The 25,767-nt window shown below is 40.4% G+C and overlaps 2 protein-coding genes across 2 annotated transcripts; both read left to right on the forward strand.

The window, feature by feature from the left end:
• Positions 1-17,064: 17,064 nt before the first annotated feature.
• Positions 17,065-20,175, forward strand: LOC140012866 (wall-associated receptor kinase 5-like). The gene is made up of 3 exons (XM_072061234.1): positions 17,065-18,099; positions 18,211-18,342; positions 18,652-20,175. Exons 1-3 carry the CDS (start codon positions 17,208-17,210, stop codon positions 19,917-19,919), a joined length of 2,292 nt encoding a protein of 763 aa, XP_071917335.1. The 5' UTR covers positions 17,065-17,207; the 3' UTR covers positions 19,920-20,175.
• Positions 20,176-23,679: 3,504 nt separating this feature from the next.
• Positions 23,680-24,186, forward strand: LOC113711281 (uncharacterized). The gene has a single exon (XM_027234445.1). It carries the CDS (start codon positions 23,680-23,682, stop codon positions 24,184-24,186), a length of 507 nt encoding a protein of 168 aa, XP_027090246.1.
• The last annotated feature ends 1,581 nt before the right edge of the window (positions 24,187-25,767 follow it).

Genomic DNA, 25,767 nt, shown 5'->3' on the forward strand with positions numbered 1-25,767 from the left:
TTTTCTAGTTTAAATCACTTCTTGGAAGCGATGTCAATGCAAATACTATGATTGCTTCGGTGTTTATATTTGCTTGTACCCTTGCCGTCCCAGATATGGGTGGAGGTCCAAATTATCAACATTTAAAACCCACCACAACAAGACTTTCTAACCCTAATTTGGTACACAAATCTGCATTTGCTATTTTTGCTCTCTCTTCTCTGGAGATAGATTGTTATTTCTCACCATTCTTCTCTTTCCACTATACCTTCAAAGAACTAAAATGAAAGCCTTCTTTTTTGTCAAGGTTTTCGCGGGTTCGTCTTCAAAATTAGTTTTGAATTCAAATTTTTAATTCAAATTTCATATTTTAACAATCCTGTTCCAATATAACGCCGTTTATATTGGTGTTTTTGAAATTAATATTTTTTTTGAAACTTACTAATTAGATGGTGTCGTTTTGATGCCTTCTTTCTACCTGTCGACGTGGATGCATAATAACCACTTCTTAAGTTTTGTGAGGGGACCGTTCAGGGACGGTCTTTCTGATGACTGTCCTTGCCCCAAATCCCAACGAACCACTCGAAGACGTCCGAGGCTACTGTGACAACTTCTACAGTAAACACCATAAGCAAATCAAACTCGAAATCATAGACCAACAAACAGTTTTTCATTTGTTGTGTTAGCAAAAAGAATCAAGCTTCATTAGAGGATACAGTAGAATCAAGCTTTATCATGAGCTTTTAGATTTTCTTCTAATCATGTTGTCCTATTTTTTTATTTTTAATTCACAGTCTAGTTGTGTTTGAATTTACAGTTACAATTTTTTGCAGGCCCTAATAATGTTTTCGAGATAAAGTCTTATTCTCTTGTGCATTGAGAAATGGCCTTATATGATTTTTTCCTTTTTTGCTTAACTTGTTCAAGTAGAGTTTTTCTAAAGGGTGCTCAATTGACACTCATCAACATGCTTACATTTCACCTAATTTACCATGTATAGACACGCTCTAACAATTACCACCTTTTCTTGCATATATACACTTTCTCTAATTAATCTTAATTTTTTGAAAATCTAACACATGAAATATATTTTAATGAATGCCCATTGAGCACTCGTTAAATAGAACCTTTCAAGTAAGAGGCTACTCTATATTTGTGGAAGTTAATCATCCATTGAAGGGAAGATATTTGATAAGATATACAGTAAAATGTATATTTACTGTATATAGACTTTTGAAAGTGTTCCATGGGCTAAAATCTCTAATGTATTCTATTTTCTCATTTGTGCTGGCTCTTTTTATAGGTTCAATGGTTTAAGTTTTTGGTGACTCTATGTTTTTGTGGGTGAAGTACTCATAGAAGATGTAGACAAGTATTCTTCACCCTCTTTGCTTGCTATTGGCCAGAGTCACACACAAAAACTCTCCAGCAGCTGTGGTTGACAGGCACATACAATTCTATGTTGTATCTTCACTGTAATTGTTCCAGAAAATTATCATGTACATAGCATGTAACAGTTCTTAATGGAGTTAACAGCTGTAGATGGAATTTCTTAAAACTCAAAGAGAAATTTAGCTTTCATAGGAGATGGGAGAAATTCCAAAACTAGTACTCCCTCTGTCCCAATGAATCTGTCGTGCTTTGGGAATCCCACATTTTTTCAACAGTGCTCCGATTTCAAAAGGTAATGGGTTATGTTCCAAGAATGCCCCGGTTGAATTAGCTATGCAGCCTGACGTGTTGCTCCATTGATGGTAGGATAGAGTAGTGATATGATTGTGGGACCCATACATATGATATATTTTCAAGCCCTTTTGGAGAAAGTGCAATGCACGAATCCTGCTGGTTCTAACGTGACACTCACACACCATCACATGAAAATTCTCTATTTCACAGGTGAACTTTGGGGCCCACTAAAAATAAGAATCTTGTCGTAAGATTTAAGGGTATCAGTGGAAATCGGTGAAAGTTTTTATTACCATTATTGGTAAGTGACACTAATTTTGGGACGGACTAAAAAGGAAAGCATGACACTTCTAATGGGACGGAGGGAGTAAATAATATGAAATCTCAATCTATCTATTGAGCAAATAGATATTAATGAATATGAAAAACATTAAATCTCCAAAACATCTTCCCTGCATCCAGGTGAATCACTATAACTCAAAAGATTTGTGCATGTTTTTAAAAATAACATTTGTTAAAAAATGATTGAAGCCCAAGGAGAAATTCAGCTAACATGGTAGATGTTAAAATTTTCAAATCTAGCAAACCATATGAAATCTCAAATCTCATAGAAAAAAGAGAAAAAAAGGAAAAAATTTCTTACAAGGGAAATCCTAGGATAGAATAAAATTTTCACTAGAAAAAACTAGGAGAGAAGAAATACTTACCAAGAAATGCTAGCAAAGAAAATTCCTCGCTAGAGGGAATTTATTTTAAAAAAGCAAATAAAAGGTATAAAAAACGGTTCCCTCCTATGGAGAAAGATTAGATCTGAAGGCCATTTTCGTTAGAGGAGCCTTAAAGAGAAGAAAGAGAGAATGAATTTTAGAGAGAAATACACTAACACACAATTACTAAAATATTGGATTCCACAGATTAAATATTCGAAGATGTGCATTACAAACATATATCTTAATGACTTTCAAGACATACGTTGTATCCAAAAACACATTTGTGAATTTTTACACATATCAAGTGAAAATTATGTATGAAGTATGATTAATCATTTTTTAAAAAAAAATGAATAAATGGGAAGACTAGGGCGGACTTGGAAGTCTTTCCCTAACAGCTTCATTATGTCATAGACTCGTACCGTGAGCTGTGACAGCCCCACCTTCCCCTAAGGCGAACCAAAGGGGTTAGCGGACTGCCTGCCCAGCTCTCGCCAGGACTAACGGTACTGTTTACGTCGGTCTATTACGTTCCGGAACATAACAATGCGCGCAAACAAGTCAAAATCTCAAAATAAAAAAAAACGAAAATTCGAAACCAAAATGAACATTAAAATACACGTCAGAATCCGGCCGGAATCTGGCCGGATTTCCGGCCGGATTCTCGGCCGGATACAAGGCCGAGAGCAAACTCCAAAATTTCATTTTTTCCCCAAGCAATCCGCCCTGCAATCCGGCCAGTTTCTGGCCGGATTCCTGGCCGGATTCGGCACTGTTCATCTTCGCCAATTTTTTTCCTTTTCTGTTTGAAAGCCGTGGTGATCCGAAATCCGTCCAAACACCAACCAAACATATATATACATTGAAAACCAACATTTACAAGCCAAACGGCCTACCAAAGTATCCATTTAGTTCATACATATACAAGTAGCCATTTACACACCAAACATTGGTGGAAACAAAGCACTTAGGGTTTTCACCCTCAAGGAGCTTATACAAAATACATATACATGAGCTCAACTTGCATCCAACTATCATAACCTTTCCAAAAGTGTTCATTTTCCTGTAAGGAAAACAAATAAAACGGAATGAGCTAAAGCCCAGTGGTATACCACTACATAAGCAACCAAAGTCACATAAACATGGCCAATCACTTAAAGTTCATGATAAGCAATGAAGTACAACGGTAAAAGGATACAGTCGGCTCTCAAGAGCCCATTTCCACGCTTGCAATCTTGATCCAACCTCATTGACCCTCCGTCAATATTAAAAGAACCAAACCGTAGACCACCCTTTACTTCCACTTCCTTCCACCCAACATACCCCAACCGGGCCCGCACTCCATTTCAGTAGTTTTGGTAATACTCGAGTTTACCGAAACCAAGGGTCTCATTACCACAAGGTTCCCCAGTACAGTCCCCGTGGCAATTCAATCTTCACGACCAAGCCCTCGCCGGCTCGATCCAATTGACTACCAAACGGGGTTGAGCTCAATAATGCAGTAAGGCCGTTGAACATCGTCCAAATGACATCAATTCAGTTTCCATGAAATGGAATTCACCAACCAATATATCAAGTTCAGTAATGCAATAAAACGGTAGCCATTCAGTGACAATATCAAAAGAGGTGAGGGCGGTCAAGTACACCCTCACCTTAATCAATTTCAATATCCAAGTAAGCCATCAAGGCATCACATAACATTTAACAAAGCCACATAGTAACAATTTAGTGAGTGGTATACTCACCAAGTGAGAAAGTGGTGTTTCATACACCGTGGTCACCAAGACGTCGTGAGCTACCGTCACTCCCTAGAATCACACAACAAATGCAATGAGACTCGATAACGAGTCATATAGCAATGCTAAACACAACCCCAATAGGGTTTCATATGCATAAATGTGCATAATAGCAAACCAGAAATTAGAAAATGGCCTTAGTCTTGGCCCCCAAATAGAAAACTGTTTTACACTTATTATGCGGTAATGGCGTCAAATTCTCTACGGTTATCGGATGGGGGTGTAAGACCCACCGTTTCGAAGCTATGAAACAGGGCTACAACAATGTAGAAGGTCACTCAATCCAGTTCCTAGCTTAACTAGGTCGAAAATGCCAAATACCCTACCAGAATTACCAAAACAGGTTTGCAAATCACACAAAACTATAATTACTATAACTTAGTCTATACAAGTCCAAATACCGAAATTCCAAAGGCATAAGTTAGCTAAGTCATCCAGCTACATTTCATCAGAAGACACCAACTCCAAAATCCAAACCAATTCCAGTCAAAATAGCCAATTACTATCGCAGTTTTCGCATTCTGTCCAAAGCAGAACAGCTACAGTAATTTCATCATAACTCATTCTACATTAATGCAAATGACCTGAAATTTTACAGGCACCTCAAACACATCAATACCTAAAACTTTCATGTTTTGAGAAAAGTCTAATTCGGCCTCTAACCCAGTGATCTAAAACCGGACAGAATTGGGATTTTAAGAACCCTAACTTTTCAAATTTCCAACCAAATCCAAAATTGATTGCATTTATCCACATTTCACATCCACTAGAGCCATTATAGTCCATTGCCAATCATCACAAACAACCACACCATCATAATCCAATTAAACCAGAAAAATCATCATAAAATGGAAAACTTCACCAAATCAATTCAAACCAAGATAAAAATCAGAAATTTCAGCACTCTCATCACTAATAAGCACAACATAAGCATCATTAGGTGTAGTAGGATGTTTCAAGCTTCACTTACCAAAAACCAAGAGAGAGGAAGATGTTGTGCACCTTAGTCCTTCAAACAAAGTTCACCAAACAACTTACTAGCACTAGAAGGAAGAATTTTATGGAGTGAAAACTAAGTTAAGCAAGTGGTTTAGTTGATTTGAGCTAGAAGTTTGCTAGAATGTTGAAGAGTTTTGTCTTTCTTCTTGCTTAGAGAGGGCCGGCCATAAGGAGGAGAAAAATGGTGAATTTTGTGCAATTTTTGGATATTTAACCTTTGGTCAAAAAAGTCAAAATTGTGAATAGTAATTCTTAAAAGGCATCCAATAAGAAGGTGACACTTGTCACCTTCATAAATGCATTCTTATCTTTCTTTCCTCTCTCACATCAATCATTTCACACACACTATTTATCTCTTAACACCCGATAAATTTTACACAGTATCCGAAACTTAACCTTATTGGCCGAATTTTTCCGAACTTTTCGCACTAGTGGGTCCCACATCCAATATATATTCTTAATTTTCTAAAAATTCACCAATGCTAGAAAAATCATTTTAAAACTATAATTGCTCATAAAATCCACTAAGAAAATATTTCTAAGCCAGAAAATGCAGAAAACATGCAATTAAGGGGAAATAAACCCTAGGAAAATAATTAGGGTTTTACGGGTTCTCACACTCTCCTCCCCTTAAAAGAATTTCGTTCTCGAAATTTCTCACCTTAATTCCCGAAAAGGTTTGGGTATTTCTTTCGCATTTCCTCTTCCATCTCCCAGGTAGCTTCCTCCACTCCGTGGTTTCTCCATAGCACTTTCACTAGCGGAATTTTCTTGTTTCTGAGCTCTTTGACTTTTCGATCGAGTACTTGAACCGGTTTCTCTTCATAGGCCAGTGATTCATCTACTTCGATATCCTCCGGTTGTAAAACATGAGATGGGTCAGAATGGTACTTCTTTAGCATCGAGACGTGAAATACGTCGTAGATTCGAGAAAGACTGGACGGTAGCTCCAATCGATACGCGACCACTCCAACCCTCTGAAGGATCTTGTAGGGTCCGACGTACCGCGGTTGAAGCTTCTTTCCTTTACCAGTTGTAAGACTTCGTAAGGGTGTGATCTTAAGAAATACGTAGTCTCCAACTTCAAACTCCAAGTCTTTTCTTCGGTTATCCGCGTAGCTCTTTTGGCGACTTTGGGCAGTTTGGATTCGTTGCCGTATCAACTTGACCTTCTCGTGTGCCTCTTCCATCCATGGAATAGTTGTCGGGTCCAGTGCTTTCTTTTCGCCAACCTCATCCCAATAAATCGGTGAGCGGCACTTGCGTCCGTAGAGAGCTTCATACGGAGCCATTTGAATTGACGAATGGAAGCTATTGTTGTACGCAAATTCTACCAAGGTCATGTGCTGACCCCAATTGCCTCCAAAGTCCAGAATACAGGTTCGTAGCATGTCCTCAAGAGTCTGAATCGTCCGTTCTGACTGGCCATCCGTCCGAGGGTGATAGGTAGTGCTTAAATTGAGTTTCGTCCCTAAGGTTTCTTGGAACTTCTGCCAAAACCGAGATACGAACCGTGGATCCCGATCAGAGACAATGCTCACCGGCACGCCGTGTAACCTTACAATTTCATCCATGTACAGTCGGGTCAATTTGTCCATTGAATATTTCATGTTCACTGGCAAGAAATGGGCCGACTTGGTTAATCGATCAACGATCACCCAAACGGCATCGTGTCCTCTTTGCGTCCTTGGTAAACCTGAAACGAAGTCCATGGTGATGTTTTCCCACTTCCACTCGGGTATCTCCAAGGGTTGTAACAAACCCGATGGCTTTTGATGCTCCGCCTTCACTTGCTGGCAAATGAGACATTTCTGCACGTACTGCGCGATTTCCCTCTTCATATTGTCCCACCAATAGGTTCCTTTCAGGTCTTGATACATCTTGCTGCTACCCGGATGGATTGTATACTTGGACCTATGAGCTTCCTCCAAAATTTCTGCTTTCAACGATTCCTCCTTTGGTACCACTATTCGATCTCGATATTTCAACATACCCTCAGGACTCAAATTGAAGTCCGTTGTTTCTCCCTTTTCCACTTTCTCTCTCCACTTCCGTACCATCAAATCCTCGCCTTGCGCCTCTTTTATACGTTCCAGTAGAGTGGAGGTCACCCTTACATTGCTAAATATTACCTTATGACTCCCAAGACAGGGTTTCCACTCGCACACGGATTCTAGTAAATCCCACTCCTTAATCATTAGCCCTGCCACTTGCACTTTACGACTCAAGGCATCTGCTACCACATTTGCCTTTCCCGGATGGTAATTGATCGTACAGTCGTAATCTTCCAAGAATTCCATCCATCGCCGTTGTCTCATATTCAGTTCCTTCTGGGAGAAGAGGTACCTAAGACTCTTGTGATCCGAAAACACTTCGAAGGTCACCCCATATAGGTAATGCCTCCACTTTTTCAGTGCAAACACAACTGCAGCTAATTCTAGATCGTGAGTCGGGTAGTTCTGCTCGTGAAGCTTCAATTTCCTAGAGGCAAAAGCAATCACATTCCGGTTCTGCATCAAAACGCATCCCAATCCTTCTCGCGACGCGTCTGCATATACTGCAAACCCGTCCACTCCATTTGGCAAGACCAGTACCGGAGCCATGGTCAATCTTTTCTTTAATTCCTGAAAATTCGTTTCGCATCGGCTGTTCCAGATAAACTGGCCATGCTTATTTGTCAAGTCAGTTAGAGGTCCTGCCAGTTTGGAAAAATCCTTAATGAACCTTCGTTAGTACCCAACTAGCCCTAGAAAGCTACGAATTTCCGTGGTGGTTTCTGGTCTCTTCCAATTTATCACGGCCTCAACCTTCGCCGGGTCCACCGAAATACCTTCGTGGGAGATCAAGTGCCCTAGAAACGCTATTTTCTCCAACCAGAACTCGCATTTGCTAAACTTGGCGTACAGTTGATGTTCCCTCAATGTCTGCAACACCACTCTCAAATGCTCCTCATGCTCCTCGCGTGTCTTAGAGTAGACCAAAATGTCGTCAATGAACACAACGACAAATCGGTCTAGGTAGGGTTTGAAAACCCTATGCATTAGGTCCATGAAGGCGGCGGGAGCATTGGTCAGTCCAAAGGGCATAACGGCGAACTCGTAATGCCCGTATCTTGAATTGAAAGTAGTTTTCGGAATGTCCTCCTTTCTAATCAACAACTGGTAGTATCCCTGTCGGAGATCCAACTTCGAGAAGACCACTGCTCCTTGCAGTTGGTCAAACAACTCGTCAATGTGGGGCAGTGGATACTTATTCTTGATCGTAACGTTGTTCAGCCCCCTATAATCAATACACATCCTCAACGTTCCGTCCTTTTTCTTCACAAATAGGACCGGAGCTCCCCAAGGAGACTCACTCTCGTGAATGAATCCCCGCTCCAAAAGGTCTTGCAATTGCAACTTAAGCTCTTTAAGTTCTGCAGGCGCCATTCGGTAAGGGTTTTTCGAGATAGGTGCGGTTCCAGGTAAAAGATCTATTCGAAATTCTATCTCCCTTTCCGGAGGTAAGGCCACTAATTCATCAGGAAATACATCCGGAAATTCCCTCACTATGGCCACGTCTTCTACTTTTAACTTATCCGTAGGGGTGTTAGTTAAGAAGGCCAAAAATCCTTGCGCCCCTTTACTTATCAGTTTCCTAGCTCGAATGCCCGAAATGAGAGCAGATGAGGCTAACCTACCCCTTATATCTAACCTTAAGGTTGCCTCGCCAGGAATGCGAAATTCAACTATTTTCGTTTTACAGTCCAGTTGGGCGTTATATTTGGCTAACCAGTCCATGCCCAGAATCACGTCGTACCCCTTAATGGACAAGCTAATCAGGTCTCCTAGAAATCTCCTTTCACCTACCCATACATCGCAATCTCTATAAACCATACTAGTCACCAAACGTTGATTCCCCGTAGGTGTACTAATCTCTAAGTCATATGGTAAGCTAGCAGGTTTTATATCGATGCCACACATGAAATCAGGGTTAACAAACGAATGAGTGGCACCAGGATCAATTAAAACTTTGGCAAAGCGGTGGAAAATAGGGATCGTACCTTCCACCACCTCGGAAGACTCTGGGATCTGGTGGGGCTCTAAGGAATATACCCTAGCCGGAACTTTTGGTTTGGATCCGTCTCCCTTGGCCGATCCAGTATTGGTCCTCGACGGTAGTTGGCTCCCCTTTCCGTCTTGTTTCAGGACCGGACATGTAGCCAGCTGATGGTCCGCACTTCCACACCGCAGGCATTTCCCCTGTTTCCTCCAGCAGTTGTCTTCGGTGTGGTTCAGCTTTCCACAGTGCCCACAGGGTCCGCGAGGTGCCGAAGCCGAGCCACTTTGAGCGTTTCCCCTTTGTCCTCGCCCAGCTTGGCCACCCCTGAACGGAGTCCCTCTGCCTGACCCAGAATGACGACCACCTCCAGTTCCTCGTCCAAACTTGGAGGGAGTGCTCTTCTCACCCTGTCCAGAAGTACTCCCAGGAAAGCCATGCTTCTTGGCCTGGAAGTTTCGGACCTGTAACCGTGCACTTTCCACTCCTTGGGCTTTTTCCATTGCCTCGCTAAAAGTAGTGATTTGAGCCGCCGCGAGGTCTTTCTGAATCTCTACGTTCAAACCCTGAATAAAGCGCCTCACGCGTCATTGCTCGGTCATGATTAGTTCAGGCGCGAATTTGGACAGGCGGGTAAACTGACTCTCGTACTCCGCCACAGTCTGAGCCCCTTGCCGGAGTCGGATAAACTCGTCCTCCTTCCTCTCCTGGACTAGAGGAGGGAAAAACTTAGCATTAAATTCTCGGATGAAGTTCCCGCAAGTTCTCGGTGTCTGTTCCCGTTCCCATTTCTGCCTAATCACGTTCCACCAGGAACGGGCAGCTCCCTCGAGTTGAAACACGGCAAATGTCACATGCCGTTCCTCTGGGTAGTGTAAAGCTGCAAATATGTCTACCATCTTCTCCAGCCATTTCTCAGCAACGTCAGGGTCGGGTCCCCCAATAAACTTTGGCGGAGAAAACTTTTGGAAACGTTCTAGCGCCCTATCTTCGCTCTCGATATGATGGCCAGGGTTTCCGGGGTTAGGATTTGGGTTTTGGCCCTGTTGTTGCACTACTTGTGCGAGTAGGTTGGTCATTTGCTGCATAGCAGCAGCTATTTGAACGTTGGGGTCTATCTGGGGTTCAGGATTTGGTCCAGTAGAGGCTTCCCCCGTTTCCCTAACCGATGTGGGTTGCCTACCGCGACCTCGTCCCCGACCACTTCGTGTTCCTTCCATAAGTTCACTCGGTCTAGGCAAAAGTACCAAACCAAAGCAGTAATAAAGCAGGTAAGTAACACATAAACTTTCACATAACACCTATTGATACATTTCACACAGGGTCACAAGCACACATATATACAAGCCAAACATATATATACAAGCAGTCAGTCAAGTACGGCCAAGGCACGTACGTACACAAAAGATCCACCTGAGGATAGGCCTATCAAAAGAAATTTACACGTAGCTAACTCTACATCCAAAACGGTTAGCTAAGGCTCTATCCCTATCCCTATGTACATTCACAACCACCACTATCCAAAAGATAACCTAATAATCATGGCCTAGTCAGTCGCTGAAGTCTGGGACCCAGGCGACGGGGTAGACTCCTCTCCAGCCTCGGCCCCAGCATACGAGGCCTCATCACTAGACTCCTCGAGTCCGTCGTCGCATAGGTTAAGGATCGCCTCAGCACGACCCCTGACCTTGCGAGCTCGCTTAACCTCACGCTCGCGGGCATCTCTCAGTTGGTCGCAGAGATCATCAACTCTGCCCTCGACCTCGAGTACGTCATATTCTAGCTCTTTAATACGCGAGGCTTGCTTCTCATTGGTCGCCCTAACCTGGGCCACCTCGGCCTCCAACTTGGCAACCCCAGCTTCCAGCTTAGTATTCTCCTTAGCGAACTCCTCACGTTCCTTTGCCACCGACAAAACTAGTGCATTTGGGTAGGCATAGTTGCTACGGCACTCGCACTGTCGAACGCGGCTGGCCGGGCTCCAACGCACCACGGCCCCTTTCTGCCTAAGTTGATACTTAATTGGCGGCAGAGCGCTACGAGAACGATCTCCTGCCAGGCGGTCACTCGGGTCACCACTCGCATCCATCCTATAGCAAAGGAAGAAATAACATGAATAACCTTAATAGGTATAAACAAAAGCATCCTCAAGTCAAGCACTTCTATTACACCCAGGCTAATTCAAACCTAGGCTCTGATACCACCTGTGACAGCCCCACCTTCCCCTAAGGCGAACCAAAGGGGTTAGCGGACTGCCTGCCCAGCTCTCGCCAGGACTAACGGTACTGTTTACGTCGGTCTATTACGTTCCGGAACATAATAATGCGCGCAAACAAGTCAAAATCTCAAAATAAAAAAAAACGAAAATTCGAAACCAAAATGAACAGTAAAATACACGTCAGAATCCGGCCGGATTCTCGGCCGGATACAAGGCCGAGAGCAAACTCCAAAATTTCATTTTTTCCCCAGGCAATCCGGCCTGCAATCCGGCCAGTTTCTGGCCAGATTCCTGGCCGGATTCGGCACTGTTCATCTTCGCCAATTTTTTTCCTTTTCTGTTTGAAAGCCGTGGTGATCCGAAATCCGTCCAAACACCAACCAAACATATATATACATTGAAAACCAACATTTACAAGCCAAACGGCCTACCAAAGTATCCATTTAGTTCATACATATACAAGTAGCCATTTACACACCAAACATTGGTGGAAACAAAGCACTTAGGGTTTTCACCCTCAAGGAGCTTATACAAAATACATATACATGAGCTCAACTTGAATCCAACTATCATAACCTTTCCAAAAGTGTTCATTTTCCTGTAAGGAAAACAAATAACACGGAATGAGCTAAAGCCCAGTGGTATACCACTACATAAGCAACCAAAGTCACATAAACATGGCCAATCACTTAAAGTTCATGATAAGCAATGAAGTGCAACGGTAAAAGGATACAGTCGGCACTCAAGAGCCCATTTCCACGCTTGCAATCTTGATCCAACCTCATTGACCCTCCATCAATGTTAAAAGAACCAAACCGTAGACCACCCTTTACTTCCACTTCCTTCCACCCAACATACCCCAACCGGGCCCGCACTCCATTTCAGTAGTTTTGGTAATACTCGAGTTTACCGGAACCAAGGGTCTCATTACCACAAGGTTCCCCAGTACAGTCCCCGTGGCAATTCAATCTTCACGACCAAGCCCTCGCCGGCTCGATCCAATTGACTACCAAACGGGGTTGAGCTCAGTAATGCAGTAAGGCCGTTGAACATCGTCCAAACGACATCAATTCAGTTTCCATGAAATGGAATTTACCAACCAATATATCAAGTTCAGTAATGCAATAAAACGGTAGCCATTCAGTGACAATATCAAAAGAGGTGAGGGCGGTCAAGTACACCCTCACCTTAATCAATTTCAATATCCAAGTAAGCCATCAAGGCATCACATAACATTTAACAAAGCCACATAGTAACAATTTAGTGAGTGGTATACTCACCAAGTGAGAAAGTGGTGTTTCATACACCGTGGTCACCAAGACGTCGTGAGCTACCGTCACGCCCTAGAATCACGCAACAAATGCAATGAGACTCGATAACGAGTCATATAGCAATGCTAAACACAACCCCAATAGGGTTTCATATGCATAAATGTGCATAATAGCAAACCAGAAATTAGAAAATGGCCTTAGTCTTGGCCCCCAAATAGAAAACTGTTTTACACTTATTATGCGGTAATGGCGTCAAATTCTCTACGGTTATCGGATGGGGGTGTAAGACCCACCGTTTCGAAGCTATGAAACAGGGTTACAACAATGTAGAAGGTCACTCAATCCAGTTCCTAGCTTAACTAGGTCGAAAATGCCAAATACCCTACCAGAATTACCAAAACAGGTTTGCAAATCACACAAAACTGTAATTACTATAACTTAGTCTATACAAGTCCAAATACCGATATTCCAAAGGCATAAGTTAGCTAAGTCATCCAGCTACATTTCATCAGAAGACACCAACTCCAAAATCCAAACCAATTCCAGTCAAAATAGCCAATTACTATCGCAGTTTTCGCATTCTGTCCAAAGCAGAACAGCTACAGTAATTTCATCATAACTCATTCTACATTAATGCAAATGACCTGAAATTTTACAGGCACCTCAAACACATCAATACCTACAACTTTCATGTTTTGAGCAAAGTCTAATTCGGCCTCTAACCCAGTGATCTAAAACCGGACAGAATTGGGATTTTAAGAACCCTAGCTTTTCAAATTTCCAACCAAATCCAAAATTGATTGCATTTATCCACATTTCACATCCACTAGAGCCATTATAGTCCATTGCCAATCATCACAAACAACCACACCATCATAATCCAATTAAACCAGAAAAATCATCATAAAATGGAAAACTTCACCAAATCAATTCAAACCAAGATAAAAATCAGAAATTTCAGCACTCTTATCACTAATAAGCACAACATAAGCATCATTAGGTGTAGTAGGATGTTTCAAGCTTCACTTACCAAAAACCAAGAGAGAGGAAGATGTTGTGCACCTTAGTCCTTCAAACAAAGTTCACCAAACAACTTACTAGCACTAGAAGGAAGAATTTTATGGAGTGAAAACTAAGTTAAGCAAGTGGTTTAGTTGATTTGAGCTAGAAGTTTGCTAGAATGTTGAAGAGTTTTGTCTTTCTTCTTGCTTAGAGAGGGCCGGCCATAAGGAGGAGAAAAATGGTGAATTTTGTGCAATTTTTGGATATTTAACCTTTGGTCAAAAAAGTCAAAATTGTGAATAGTAATTCTTAAAAGGCATCCAATAAGAAGGTGACACTTGTCACCTTCATAAATGCATTCTTATCTTTCTTTCCTCTCTCACATCAATCATTTCACACACACTACTTATCTCTTAACACCCGATAAATTTTACACAGTATCCGAAACTTAACCTTATTGGCCGAATTTTTTCGAACTTTTCGCACTAGTGGGTCCCACATCCAATATATATTCTTAATTTTCTAAAAATTCACCAATGCTAGAAAAATCATCTTAAAACTATAATTGCTCATAAAATCCACTAAGAAAATATTTCTAAGCCAGAAAATGCAGAAAACATGCAATTAAGGGGAAATAAACCCTAGGAAAATAATTAGGGTTTTACGGGTTCTCACATGAGCAACCCCTTGAAGACGTCCGAGGCTACTGTGACAACTTCTACAGTAAACACCATACGCAAATCATGCTCGAAATCATAGACCAACAAACAGTTCTTCATTTCTTGTGTTAGCAAAAAGAATCAATTTTCATCAGAGGATACAGTAGCAATCATGTATTAGCCAATAGTTCAATTTCAGTTGTATCAATTGGTTAGGTTTCTTGTTATAGCAGTTAGTTAGATCCTACTAATGGAAGAGAGTATACTAGCCTATAAATAGCCATTGTATGAGGAAGTTGTAATCAGCAACGGAGTGAATGAATGCCCCAATCCTTTTGCATTGAATATTCTTCCATCTCTGTTTCTTTCTTTCATCTTCTTCTTCCTTTCTTCATTCCCTATTATTCTTGCTTCTTGCTTCTTGCTTCTATCTCTTCCTTTCATTCTTTCTACAGTCTATCTAATTATTCTCAATAATGCCCATAGAGATAACTAAAATCCAATTGAAATCTTGACAACTGTGTTCAATTGCATGTCAACCATCCTAAGTATTTAGAGTGCTTCACATGCCCTCAGCTAATGCATGTGCAGGCAACATTTATGCACAAGGTTAGCAGTCTTTATGAGACTAGAATGTCCAAGAACACTAGTTTATTCACGATTGCATCAACTAATTAAGATGTGGTGAACCAACTTAGGGTTATTTCATACTGATAGGAAAAGGAAAAAAAATAAAGTTTTAGTCCCTAGTGTTTCGTACTTTTGTGAATCTAGTCCTCTCCAATGTTTGGCACCAGTGTAATTTTGGTTCCTAACTTTCAGCAAAAATAAATATGGTTCCTAATATTTCCAATTGAAGCAAATTTAGTGTAATTGACGGATTTTCCCTAATTACTAACGAAATCATGTTATTTGCAGTCACATGTTCACTAGATTGAATTAAAAAAAGAGAATAAAAAAGCACCTGACTTTAGACAATAAGAATATTAACTTATGTGATGACACATGACTAATTAATTAACCGCAAAAATGGAAATAAAATAAAGAAATTTGTGAAATTATATACATACAAAAACCTGTAGGGAATCTTTTGCTTAAGGGGGAGTGGGGTTGGAAGAGAGAGTGAAAATGACAGGTGCTAAACATTTAGGACCAAAACTATTATATTTCTTCTGTGGGAAAAAACAACTCTTCCATTGGAAATTTTCTTATTTTCTCGACAGGTGATAGATGAAAAAGTCAATCAATTTTTCTCTTCGGATTTATTCATCTTCAAAACAAAAAAGTTGGTAGAAGTCCCTGAAAGAGACTGACTAGACTTATGGGAATACTTGGGATCGACAGAACAAGTCATCGTATGTTCCTAGAGTGCTCCACACGGCTGATCCCGATCAGCCAAGGAACATAAGTTCATTCACAATTGCAACAGCCAAGACGTGGTAAATCTTAAGGTTATTTTGTTCATCTACTATAATTGCAATTCTTCGTTCATTTGTTTGGTAGTGGTGGTAGTAGGGTACATGCTGGGAAACTAATGGGACAAAAAAAACCATGTTTTCTACTGGCGATTTTTCTATTATCTAGCGAGGTGATAGAGGGAAAAGTCAATCATCTGATCTCTTCTTGACTCCACAATTAAATAGCCATCACAGTCCAAAGTTTCCCGAGTGATGAAGCTTGTTCAAATGATACTTTTCGTGTTGACGGTGTCCTTAAAGCCAGCTATCACACCAGCAGCAACATACCCTCCTATAGCCAAGGATGGCTGCATTGATACCTCTGGAAAAGTAAAGATCCCATGCCCATTTGGCATGACAGAAGATTGTTATCTTGAGTCGAGATTTTCAGTCAATTGTAACAACTCTTTAATCCTTCCATTCTAAGCATATATTTTTTTTATTTTTAAAATTTTTTTCTAGTAGAAGAGGAATGAAATTTAAAAAGCGGGGGAAGAGAGGAGAGATTTGAACCCAAGCCCTCTAAATCTTGGAATCTCAATCTTAGGCCTCCGTTTGATAACTAGATTCAACATAACATATTCAAATGCATTTGATAACAAAAATTAGAACTTTTGAATTAATTGAGTGGAACCAAATATTCTAGACAAAATTTACTCTAAAAAATAATTAATAAACTAACCACATATCAGTTAATATGATATACACTCAAATGCATCAAATATGATATTTAACAATTTAATAATTTAATGAATTTCGCCTTCAGATTTTAAATTTAATATTTTAGTTTTCAAATTTCAATTTTATCAAATACACTCTAAGCAGACTAAAACCTCATCGGCCGATGCATATATCGTAATTACTTTCATGACATACATTACATCCAAAAACACATTTATGATTTTTTTTCTCATATCAAGTGGAAAAAATTTATCGGTTCCCTTATTGTTTTTCACGTAAATAAATGGAAAGAGTAGGGTGGACTTGAATGTCTTCCCTTACTGAGTCTTTATGTCGTTAGCATAAGCAACCCCGTGAAGACGTGGACCCCATCGTCGACAGAGACTAGTGTGAACAAATGCTCCTTTATATCTTGACTGCATTCATTTGAAGTTAACCGTCCTATTTGGGGTCTACAGAAGAAGTTTCAATGGTAAAATGCGTAGGCCTTTTGTGCGTTTACTGGCTAAGTCTTCCCTTTACTTGGAATGCCTATAAAACGTCCCTATTTGGGGTCTACAGAAGAAGCTTCAATCGTAAAATGCGTAGGCCTTCTGTGGGTTTACTAACTAAGTCTTCCCTATCGTAAGTTTAAAGTCCTTAGAAGTGCACAATTAACAATTGCAACTCTCTTCCGTATAAGGAAACTTGCTTCTTTGAAAAACAATTCCAATGGGCTTCAATCGTTTGATTTTACCGATGCTCTTGCATTTGGTAATTGCCTTGATGCTGTCTTCCGCTTCAACTTTGACATCCCCAACATTTTCTATAGCGATGCCCGGCTGCCAAGATCATTGTGGAAATGTAAGCATTCCATTTCCATTCGGTATTACAGAAGGTTGTTACCTTAACGAACAATTCTTTATCAACTGCACCAACTCTTCAACCTCTGTCCCTCAACCAGTTCTGCATAACAGTACAATCAATGTCACAGAAATATCTCTGGAAGGTCAGGTGCACCTTATGCAGGATATAGCATCTGATTGCTATAATAAAAACGGAAGTTTATTGAACAAGAAGTCACCATGGATAGAATTATCCGACCGTTTTACCTTCAGCAGTACAGCTAATAAATTTATTGCCGTTGGCTGTGATGCCGTGGCTATAGTTTATGGTTTTGGTCAAAACCGGAGCTACACAACTGGATGTGTCTCTTTCTGTGATTATAAGGAAGATGTAATTGATGGCTCTTGTTCCGGCATCGGTTGCTGCCAGACAGATATCCCACCAGGGGCATGGAATATTAATGTGAGCTTGGCCAGTGTTAATAACCACACCAAGGTGTGGGGTTTCAATCCTTGCAGCTACGCTTTTGTGGTCGAAGAGAAGGCTTTCAATTTTTCTGCAGATAGCCTCACCAACTTAAGCGATGATTTAAGTCTTCCCGTCGTGGCCGATTGGACCATTGAGGAGGTGTCATGTGACGTTGCCCAAAGAAACACGACCTCTTATGCATGCTCTGGTAAAAACAGTCACTGTTACGAACCTTTCAAGGGGTTGGGATACCGTTGTTCTTGCAATCAAGGATACGAAGGCAACCCATATCTTCCTGATGGTTGCCAAGGCATGTGCGAAAATTTTGTTAAACTCGTCTAATAAACCAGTATGTATATGTGTGTTTCAATTCACATTTCAAATTATGCTTCTGCTTTCTATTTTTTATTGAATTCTACAGATATTAATGAATGCCAAGATCCAACTCTTTACAATTGTACGAAGAATAGTGTTTGTCACAACACATTGGGCAACTACACATGTCCTTGTCTCAAAGGGTATCATGGTGATGGGAGAGGTGGAGATGGCTGCAGTCCTGACCATATAAATTGGTCTATGATTGTTTCAGGTTAGTCTACACTTTGAAATGATTGGAGAAGCAAAGGAGAATTTATCACTATGGATTGAACCATCTCTTAAGTGGTGTGATAAATATGTGCTGTATCATGAGAGTATTAAATTAAGATAAAATGAAGATTTCTTGAAACCCGTTCCATTTGGTTTAAGATGGCAACTAATCATAGTATAAGAGAGAAAGAAACCTAATTCTTTTCTTTACCAGGTAGTGAGAGAACATGAAAGTTGATAATCACTTGCAAAATTAGAGTCTTTAGCTGCAAAGTATCCGATAGATCTCATCATTTGCTAATTTTTCAGTCAAATTTGTCAACAGGTGTTGGCATAGGCACAGCAATTCTACTTTTCTGCTGCTTTTATTTGTGTTTGGAATTGAGGAAAAGAAGGGAAAACAGATTGAAGGAGGAGTTTTTCCGGAAAAATGGTGGATTAATGCTACAGCAACGACTGGCTCAAGAAGGAAGAAACACAAATGTTGCTAGAATTTTCACTCTTGAAGAACTACGAAAGGCAACCAATAATTTCGAGGAAACTCGAATTATTGGTCGTGGAGGATACGGCACAGTTTTCAAAGGAATCTTAGTAGACCATAATTCTTGTACTGTTGCCATTAAGAGGTCCAGAGAAGTTAACGAAAATCAACTTGATCAATTTATTAATGAGGTGATTATGCTTTCCCAAGTTAATAGTAGAAATGTCGTTAAACTTCTAGGATGTTGCTTAGAGACGGAAGTGCCATTACTTGTTTATGAGTTCATCGACAATGGTACTCTCTCCGAGCATTTAAGCAGCACAACAAAATCACATCATCTTTCTTGGAATATCCGATTAAGAATAGCATCAGAAATTGCCGGAGTTCTCTCATATTTGCACTCAGTAGCTTCACCACCGATTATCCATAGAGATATCAAATCGGCAAACATACTTCTAGATCAAAACTACACTGCAAAAGTCACAGACTTTGGAATATCAAAATTGGCTCCTTTAGATGAAAATCAAGTATCTACAATGGTGCAAGGAACATTTGGCTACTTGGACCCCGAGTACATGCTAACAGGTTTGTTGACAGAGAAAAGTGATGTTTACAGCTTTGGGGTAGTTCTTATAGAGCTACTGACAAGTAAGAAGGCATTATCATTGGATAGAGTGGAGGAAGAGAAGTTTCTTGCGAATTATTTCATTTCTTCACTGAAAAGTGGTCACTTGATCCAGGTTCTTGATCGCAACATTATGTGCGATGTAAGTATTGAGCTTTTGAAAGAAGTTGCAATGATTGTTAAATCTTGCTTGAGTGTAAAAGGTGAAGATAGACCGTCTATGAAGAATATAGCAAGAGAACTTGAGGTATTGGAAATAAGAGCAAAGCAATCTCCAATTCAAGTTTCTAAGATTGATTTCACCGACACTGAGGCCTCCTTGCTTGGTATGCAATCAACAAATGCACATGTCGACGGTGGTGATTCTAACTGCATACATACTGAGAGTCATAGCATAATGGAGCATATGATGGTACCAATTGCTGGTGGGAGATGAATGATAGGGTGTTCTGGAGCTGCAATTTTCGACTTTCCAGTTCTGGTGCACTTCTTCATTTATTATTACGAGCTCCTCCTAGAAATGTCAAATGGAGTTGAATTTTCAGCAGTTTTCTCGCAATTAATTTTGATTGTGTGTGAGTAGATTATTTGATCCAAGGCCTCTCAAGTTGAATTGTAGTTCAGTTCTGCTGGGTTATGTAACTCTTACAATATTTAGTGTAAAATGGTATAAATTTGGTCTAAGCATAACATTCGACTGAGTTGGCGTAAAAATCACGATTAAATCAAAACCATATGAGTTTACACTGGAAGTTATAAGAATTAATCAACTGAACCTAACTACAGAGACCTCAACTTGAGGGCACCACTTCAGCAGATAATGATAATTATTTTTACATGACTGATTAAACAAATAAAAAGTGGTACTATTGAGATAAGGAGAATAAAAAGCACCAGCAACCTGTTGGATGCTGCACCTTCTCACTATTAGCCTAAACCTCCATTCCCACTGTACTGATATGACAGCTTTCTCCTTGAAGTTTATTTATTGAAAGCTATTAAAAATATCCAGAAAGCTCTTAACTAAATTAAAACTGATTTATATTGAATGAGTAGTGGAAATTGAGAACAAAAAAAAAAAAAACCCAATTGCAAGAGATAGTGCCCAACCCAGTGAAGGACGTCTGGAGGGAAAAGATGAGGAAATTGCGAACTTTTGAAGTAGAAGAAAAATAAGAGGGTAGATGCTGGGGCTAGTTACGGGAGGCAAAGGACGGGCAGGGGACAAAAAATAGAACTACTGGTACGAGGAAGATGGGCAGCGGGATGCAGGGAAGGTGGCGATTCGTGGCAATGAATTGAGACGTTTCATAATATCATATTCTCAGGAGCACCGTAGCAAAACATTGTGCTAGGGGGTATGCTGCATCCATCCAAAATACTAGCCCAGAGTAATCAAGCAGAAAGTCTTGAACTGTGAAAATATTTTTCTATTACGGGTTTCCTCTTGCCCTGGGCCTTTATTAATTTAGTCCGCGTCGTGTAAAACATTGGGAAGTGGCCACCATATCAATTTGACTATCTATATAGTGATGGCAATGGATGCAGAGTAGTACGAGGGTAACCAAAAAGATGCATTTTCGTGTCCAGACTTTGTTGCAAAGACTTAAAGACTTTTAACCAGCTGCGAGGTTGTACAGTACTAAGAGACGATTCAATTCCATATTACAAGGCCAAAGATTCCACTGGAAAGACAAAGTCGTGGTCATATCTTTGTGGTCATTCGAACTTTCTGCTACTCCTGGAAACCATCGCATCTTGGAAAAACTGGATGATTATGTGTGGCCCATAAGACTCAGCAATTTCATCCGAACTTTATGTATTATTTCTTCCCATCGAATTGTGTTTGATGAATAATATTGATTATAATTGCAACTACTACGTTCCACAAGAATTTTTTCCAGGAAGGAGGAAACCGTTCCTAAATTCCGACCCCTTCAAAGGCTTTCCGCGTTTAATTTTTCTTTTACCTAATAATTTTTTTGGTTGTTTCATAGTTATTTTTTTCTTGTTGTAGTCTAATTACTCATGAATTTGCTTTCCTTTCCCTTTTTAATTGATAAATAATAATAATTTTGTCAGTGAGATTCTTAATGAAATTTAGATAAGAGTTTTGTACAAATTATAATTCCTTGCTGTCAATTATTGGTTTTTAGGTTTTTTAACATATCATATTGTCATCCAAAAGAAGAAAAAAAAGCATTCCATGCACTAGAACGGCCTATATGAAGACTTGTTTGGCCAACACCACATACAAGTTAAAACCTCATTATCCCAAAACTAAGCAGCCATCCCAGTCCAAAGCTTCCCCAGCTATGAAATTTGGTCAGGTTATACTTTTCATATTGATGGTGTCCTTAAAGCCAGCTATCACCCCGGCGGCATCATACCCTCCTTTACGCATAGCGAAGCATGGCTGCAGTGATACCTGCGGAAATATAACGATCCCGTACCCATTTGGCATGACAGAAGATTGTTATCTGGAGTCCAACTTTTCAGTCACTTGTAACCATTCTTATAATCCTCCCAAATTATTTCTACAAGACTCAAACGTTAACGTCACAAAAATATCCCTTGAAGGTCAATTGAACATTCTCAAGTTTGTAGCTCGCAAATGTCCTGATCATCCGGAATCTGATGATGAACCCTCTTTCCGATTTCCCGAATTCACAATCAATAGTACCGTTAACAAATTCACAGCAGTTGGCTGCGACACCTATGGTTTTCTCCAAAGCTTCCACTCTGTCAAGGGGACTACTGTAGATCAAACTATCGGGTGCATCACCATGTGTTTCAACCCGTCTGCCGTGGTTAATGGTTCCTCGTCCGGCCGTGGATGCTGCCAGACATCAATCCCGCAAGGAATGACAAATTTCGAGTTGAAAGCGGAAAGTTATTACAATCATAGATATGTTAAAGAGTTCAGTCCTTGTAGCTTTGCCTTTGTGGTTGAAGAAGGTAAGTTCAACTTTACTTTCGACAACCTTACCAATTTACGGGGGGTAGACAAACTTCCTGTGGTACTTGATTGGGGGATTGGAGATGTTTACCACTATATTGGGGTCGATAAAGGAATGTTCAAGTTGAAATTGTTTCTTCGTCAACCGTTGGAGAGTTCCAAATATACTGTTTCTGCAGTGGTGGATGATGAAACTCTTGATGTAATGTACGATCTTTGGATCGAAAGAGTTTCATACATGGCGGAGATTTATATCGAAAAGGAAGAAATCGTCCAAATGCCTGTAGTTAATAGCATATTCACTGGACCAATAGGTAATGTTGGTCCAATGATGTCGCTTGTACATGCATTCATGGATCAAACAAAGTTTAACTTCGTTTCTAGTTCAGTCGTTCCACAGACTTCATTGGCATCTCACTATATGCATGATGATCGATCTATGGATTCATTAGAACCAAGACTCACATCAGGTTCCATGGGTGCCCAGGAATATTTTCATGGCCTGAATTCGATTCCAAGTTTTGGAGATCCAGGGCCATCATGCCATATTTCTCCACATGGGATCGAGTCTAATTCTGGTCAAGGTTGTCGCAGTTCAGCTGAAGATGATGTATATGCTAGTGGGCATGATAGGCTCCTTGCCTCTGAAGAAGATGATCCGGAAGAAGATGACCCGGAAGTTGATGCTGAAGAGGTTGAAGAGTCGGAGTCGCAAGATGTGTCTGGTAGTGACTCGGATGATGAGCATGAAGGTGGGGGTTTAAGAGTAAACCTCGATACCCAAAAACCCTTTGTTGGGTATCGGGTTGCCAACACAGAATGCAGAGATATCAGCCGTAATAGCACAGCTGGCAGCTCTGCATATGTTTCAAGAGGAATAACATTTTTCTCCGATCTTGGGAGCATAGATGATGATGATATAGAAGAGGAGGATGGATTGGAGCGTATTGTCACATTCAATGAGGAGAATAATAATATACGTCTCCATATGAGATTTGAGAGTAAGCAGCAGCTCAACCGGGCAATTAGGATGTGGTCCATCAATCACAATAGGGAGTTCAGAGTTATTGAGAGTAAGAGTAACACGTGATTTGCTAAATGCAAATCATCAATTGAAAGAACTCCTTCCACTTCGTCATATCCACCATGCAACTGGTATGTTAGAGCCGTAAAGAAAAAGACTCATGGAATGTGACAAATTACAAAATGGGTCAATGACCATAACTGCTTGGGCGACATGATTAGAAATAACAATACAAGCCTGACGGCTTCCGTTATTTCAAGGCACATACTCCGTAGCATTGAAGATGATCCTGGATTAAAGGTCAAGAACATACTAAGTTTCGTTAAAGAAAATATGAAGGTTGATGTGTCTTACAAAAAAACCTGGTATGCCAGACGTAAAACAATTGAGCTTGTGTTTGGATATTGGGAGGCGAATTTTTCCGAACTACCACAGTATCTCGATGCCTTGGTGCAATCCAATCCAGGCACCGTGGTGGAGTGTTCACATCATTCGGATAGTTCGGATCGAGTTAAGACTTTTAAGTATGTATTTTGGGCCTTTGGACCGGCTATTGAAGCATTCCACATGTGCAGGCCGGTTATATGTGTTGATGGTACTCATTTGCTTGGCGAATACAAGGACAAACTCTTTGTTGCAATCACTCAAGATGCGAACAACAAAATTCTGCCAATTACTTATGCCATGGTTGATGAGAAGACGATTTCCAGTTGGTCGTGATTCATGGAACAATTAAGATATAATGTAGCACTTGATCGACATCCTATCTGTGTTATTTTCAATCGCCACAATGGTATCATCTATACCATGACACACTTTGACTATTGGGAGGAACCTTTCGCCTACCATAGGTTTTGCCTGCGACATGTTAGGAGCAATTTGATGACACATTTCAAAGGTTTACACCTTAAAAGATTGTGTTGGGCAATGGGAAGGGCAAGATAATTGCGCAAGTGGCGGATATTCAGAAGAGAACTACGAAACATGTTTCCAGATGCTTGAAATTATCTGTCTGCCATTAGTCCAGAAAAGTGGTGTCTAACACACGACGATGCCATCGTTGGGGTATTCTAACTACCAACATATCCGAAAGTTATAATAATGTCTTGCGCGGTGCACGCCATTTGCCAATTCGTGCATGCATTGACATGACATTCCATCGGACAGTTGCGTTATTTAAGACGAGAAGGGAAGATGTTTCACATTGTCGCAATCCTTTTCCCCCAAAGATATGGCGGCGTTTTAAGAATGCTGAGCAGAAGGCAGGCGCCCACAGAGTCATTGAGTTCGATGGCCCATCGGGCGTATACAAGGTTATCACAGGCCGGCGTGTCGATGATAAAGGAGGCAATACGCAAACCGTCAGGTTTTTTGATAAGGCATGTTCTTGTGGAAAGTGGCAGAATTACAGGCTTCCTTGTTCACACACTTTGGCAGTGTGCAGGAATAGAGGTGACAATCCGAGATTGCTTGTGGATCAGCAGTTTACCAAAACGAGATAGGTCGTGCAGTATTCAGGGAAGTTTAACCCACTGCCGCAGCAAGATATTTGGCTCCATCCTGGATGGGAGCTGCAGGCAAACAAGAGCAAGTTTGTTGCACGTCGGGCAGGGCGAGTTCGAACTAGCAGAATTCGAATGAGATGGATGAAAGAGATCCAGACGAACCAAGAAGATGTCGAAATTGTCATCAGACGGGTCACAATAGGAGAAATTATCCGAATTATAGGTCTTGATTTGATCGAGTTTCTAGAAATTTTGAACTCATGTCAGTGCAGTTCAGTTTGCCTTAGGGTTCATTGTCAGTTCATTTGTATTCGTTTCAGGATTTATTTCAAACAATTACGTTAGTGAATTTCATTGTTCATTTATCAAATGCATGTTGCGTTCTTGACTATGATAAGTATTGAATTAACCAGTTTAAACGTGCAACCCAACAGTTTAATTCATTTATCGCTACATCTCCTATCCATTGATCTGTTGACATATTTATTAAAGGAATGTTCGGATGGTGTGTTATATGTGTTAATACTCTTACATATGTAGGATATGGTATTTTGATATTTGATTGACAGGGAGTTATGACCGCTTTATAGGGGAGACTCTGTCAAATTTTTTTTAAAATTTTTAAAATATGACTACAAATAGATTGCTGCAGTATATGAGTACATAGAGGGATAACAAATGTTTCTAAAAAAAAATAACTGATAGGCATGGAGTTTTAGTCGATTTATAAGGGATATATGGTCAAAATTTTCTCAAAAAAAAGTCTTGAACGCGATTTATATGTCAAAATTGTATA

This window comes from Coffea arabica, chromosome 8e (genome assembly GCF_036785885.1).
Source record: "Coffea arabica cultivar ET-39 chromosome 8e, Coffea Arabica ET-39 HiFi, whole genome shotgun sequence".
Taxonomy (NCBI): Eukaryota; Viridiplantae; Streptophyta; class Magnoliopsida; order Gentianales; family Rubiaceae; genus Coffea; species Coffea arabica.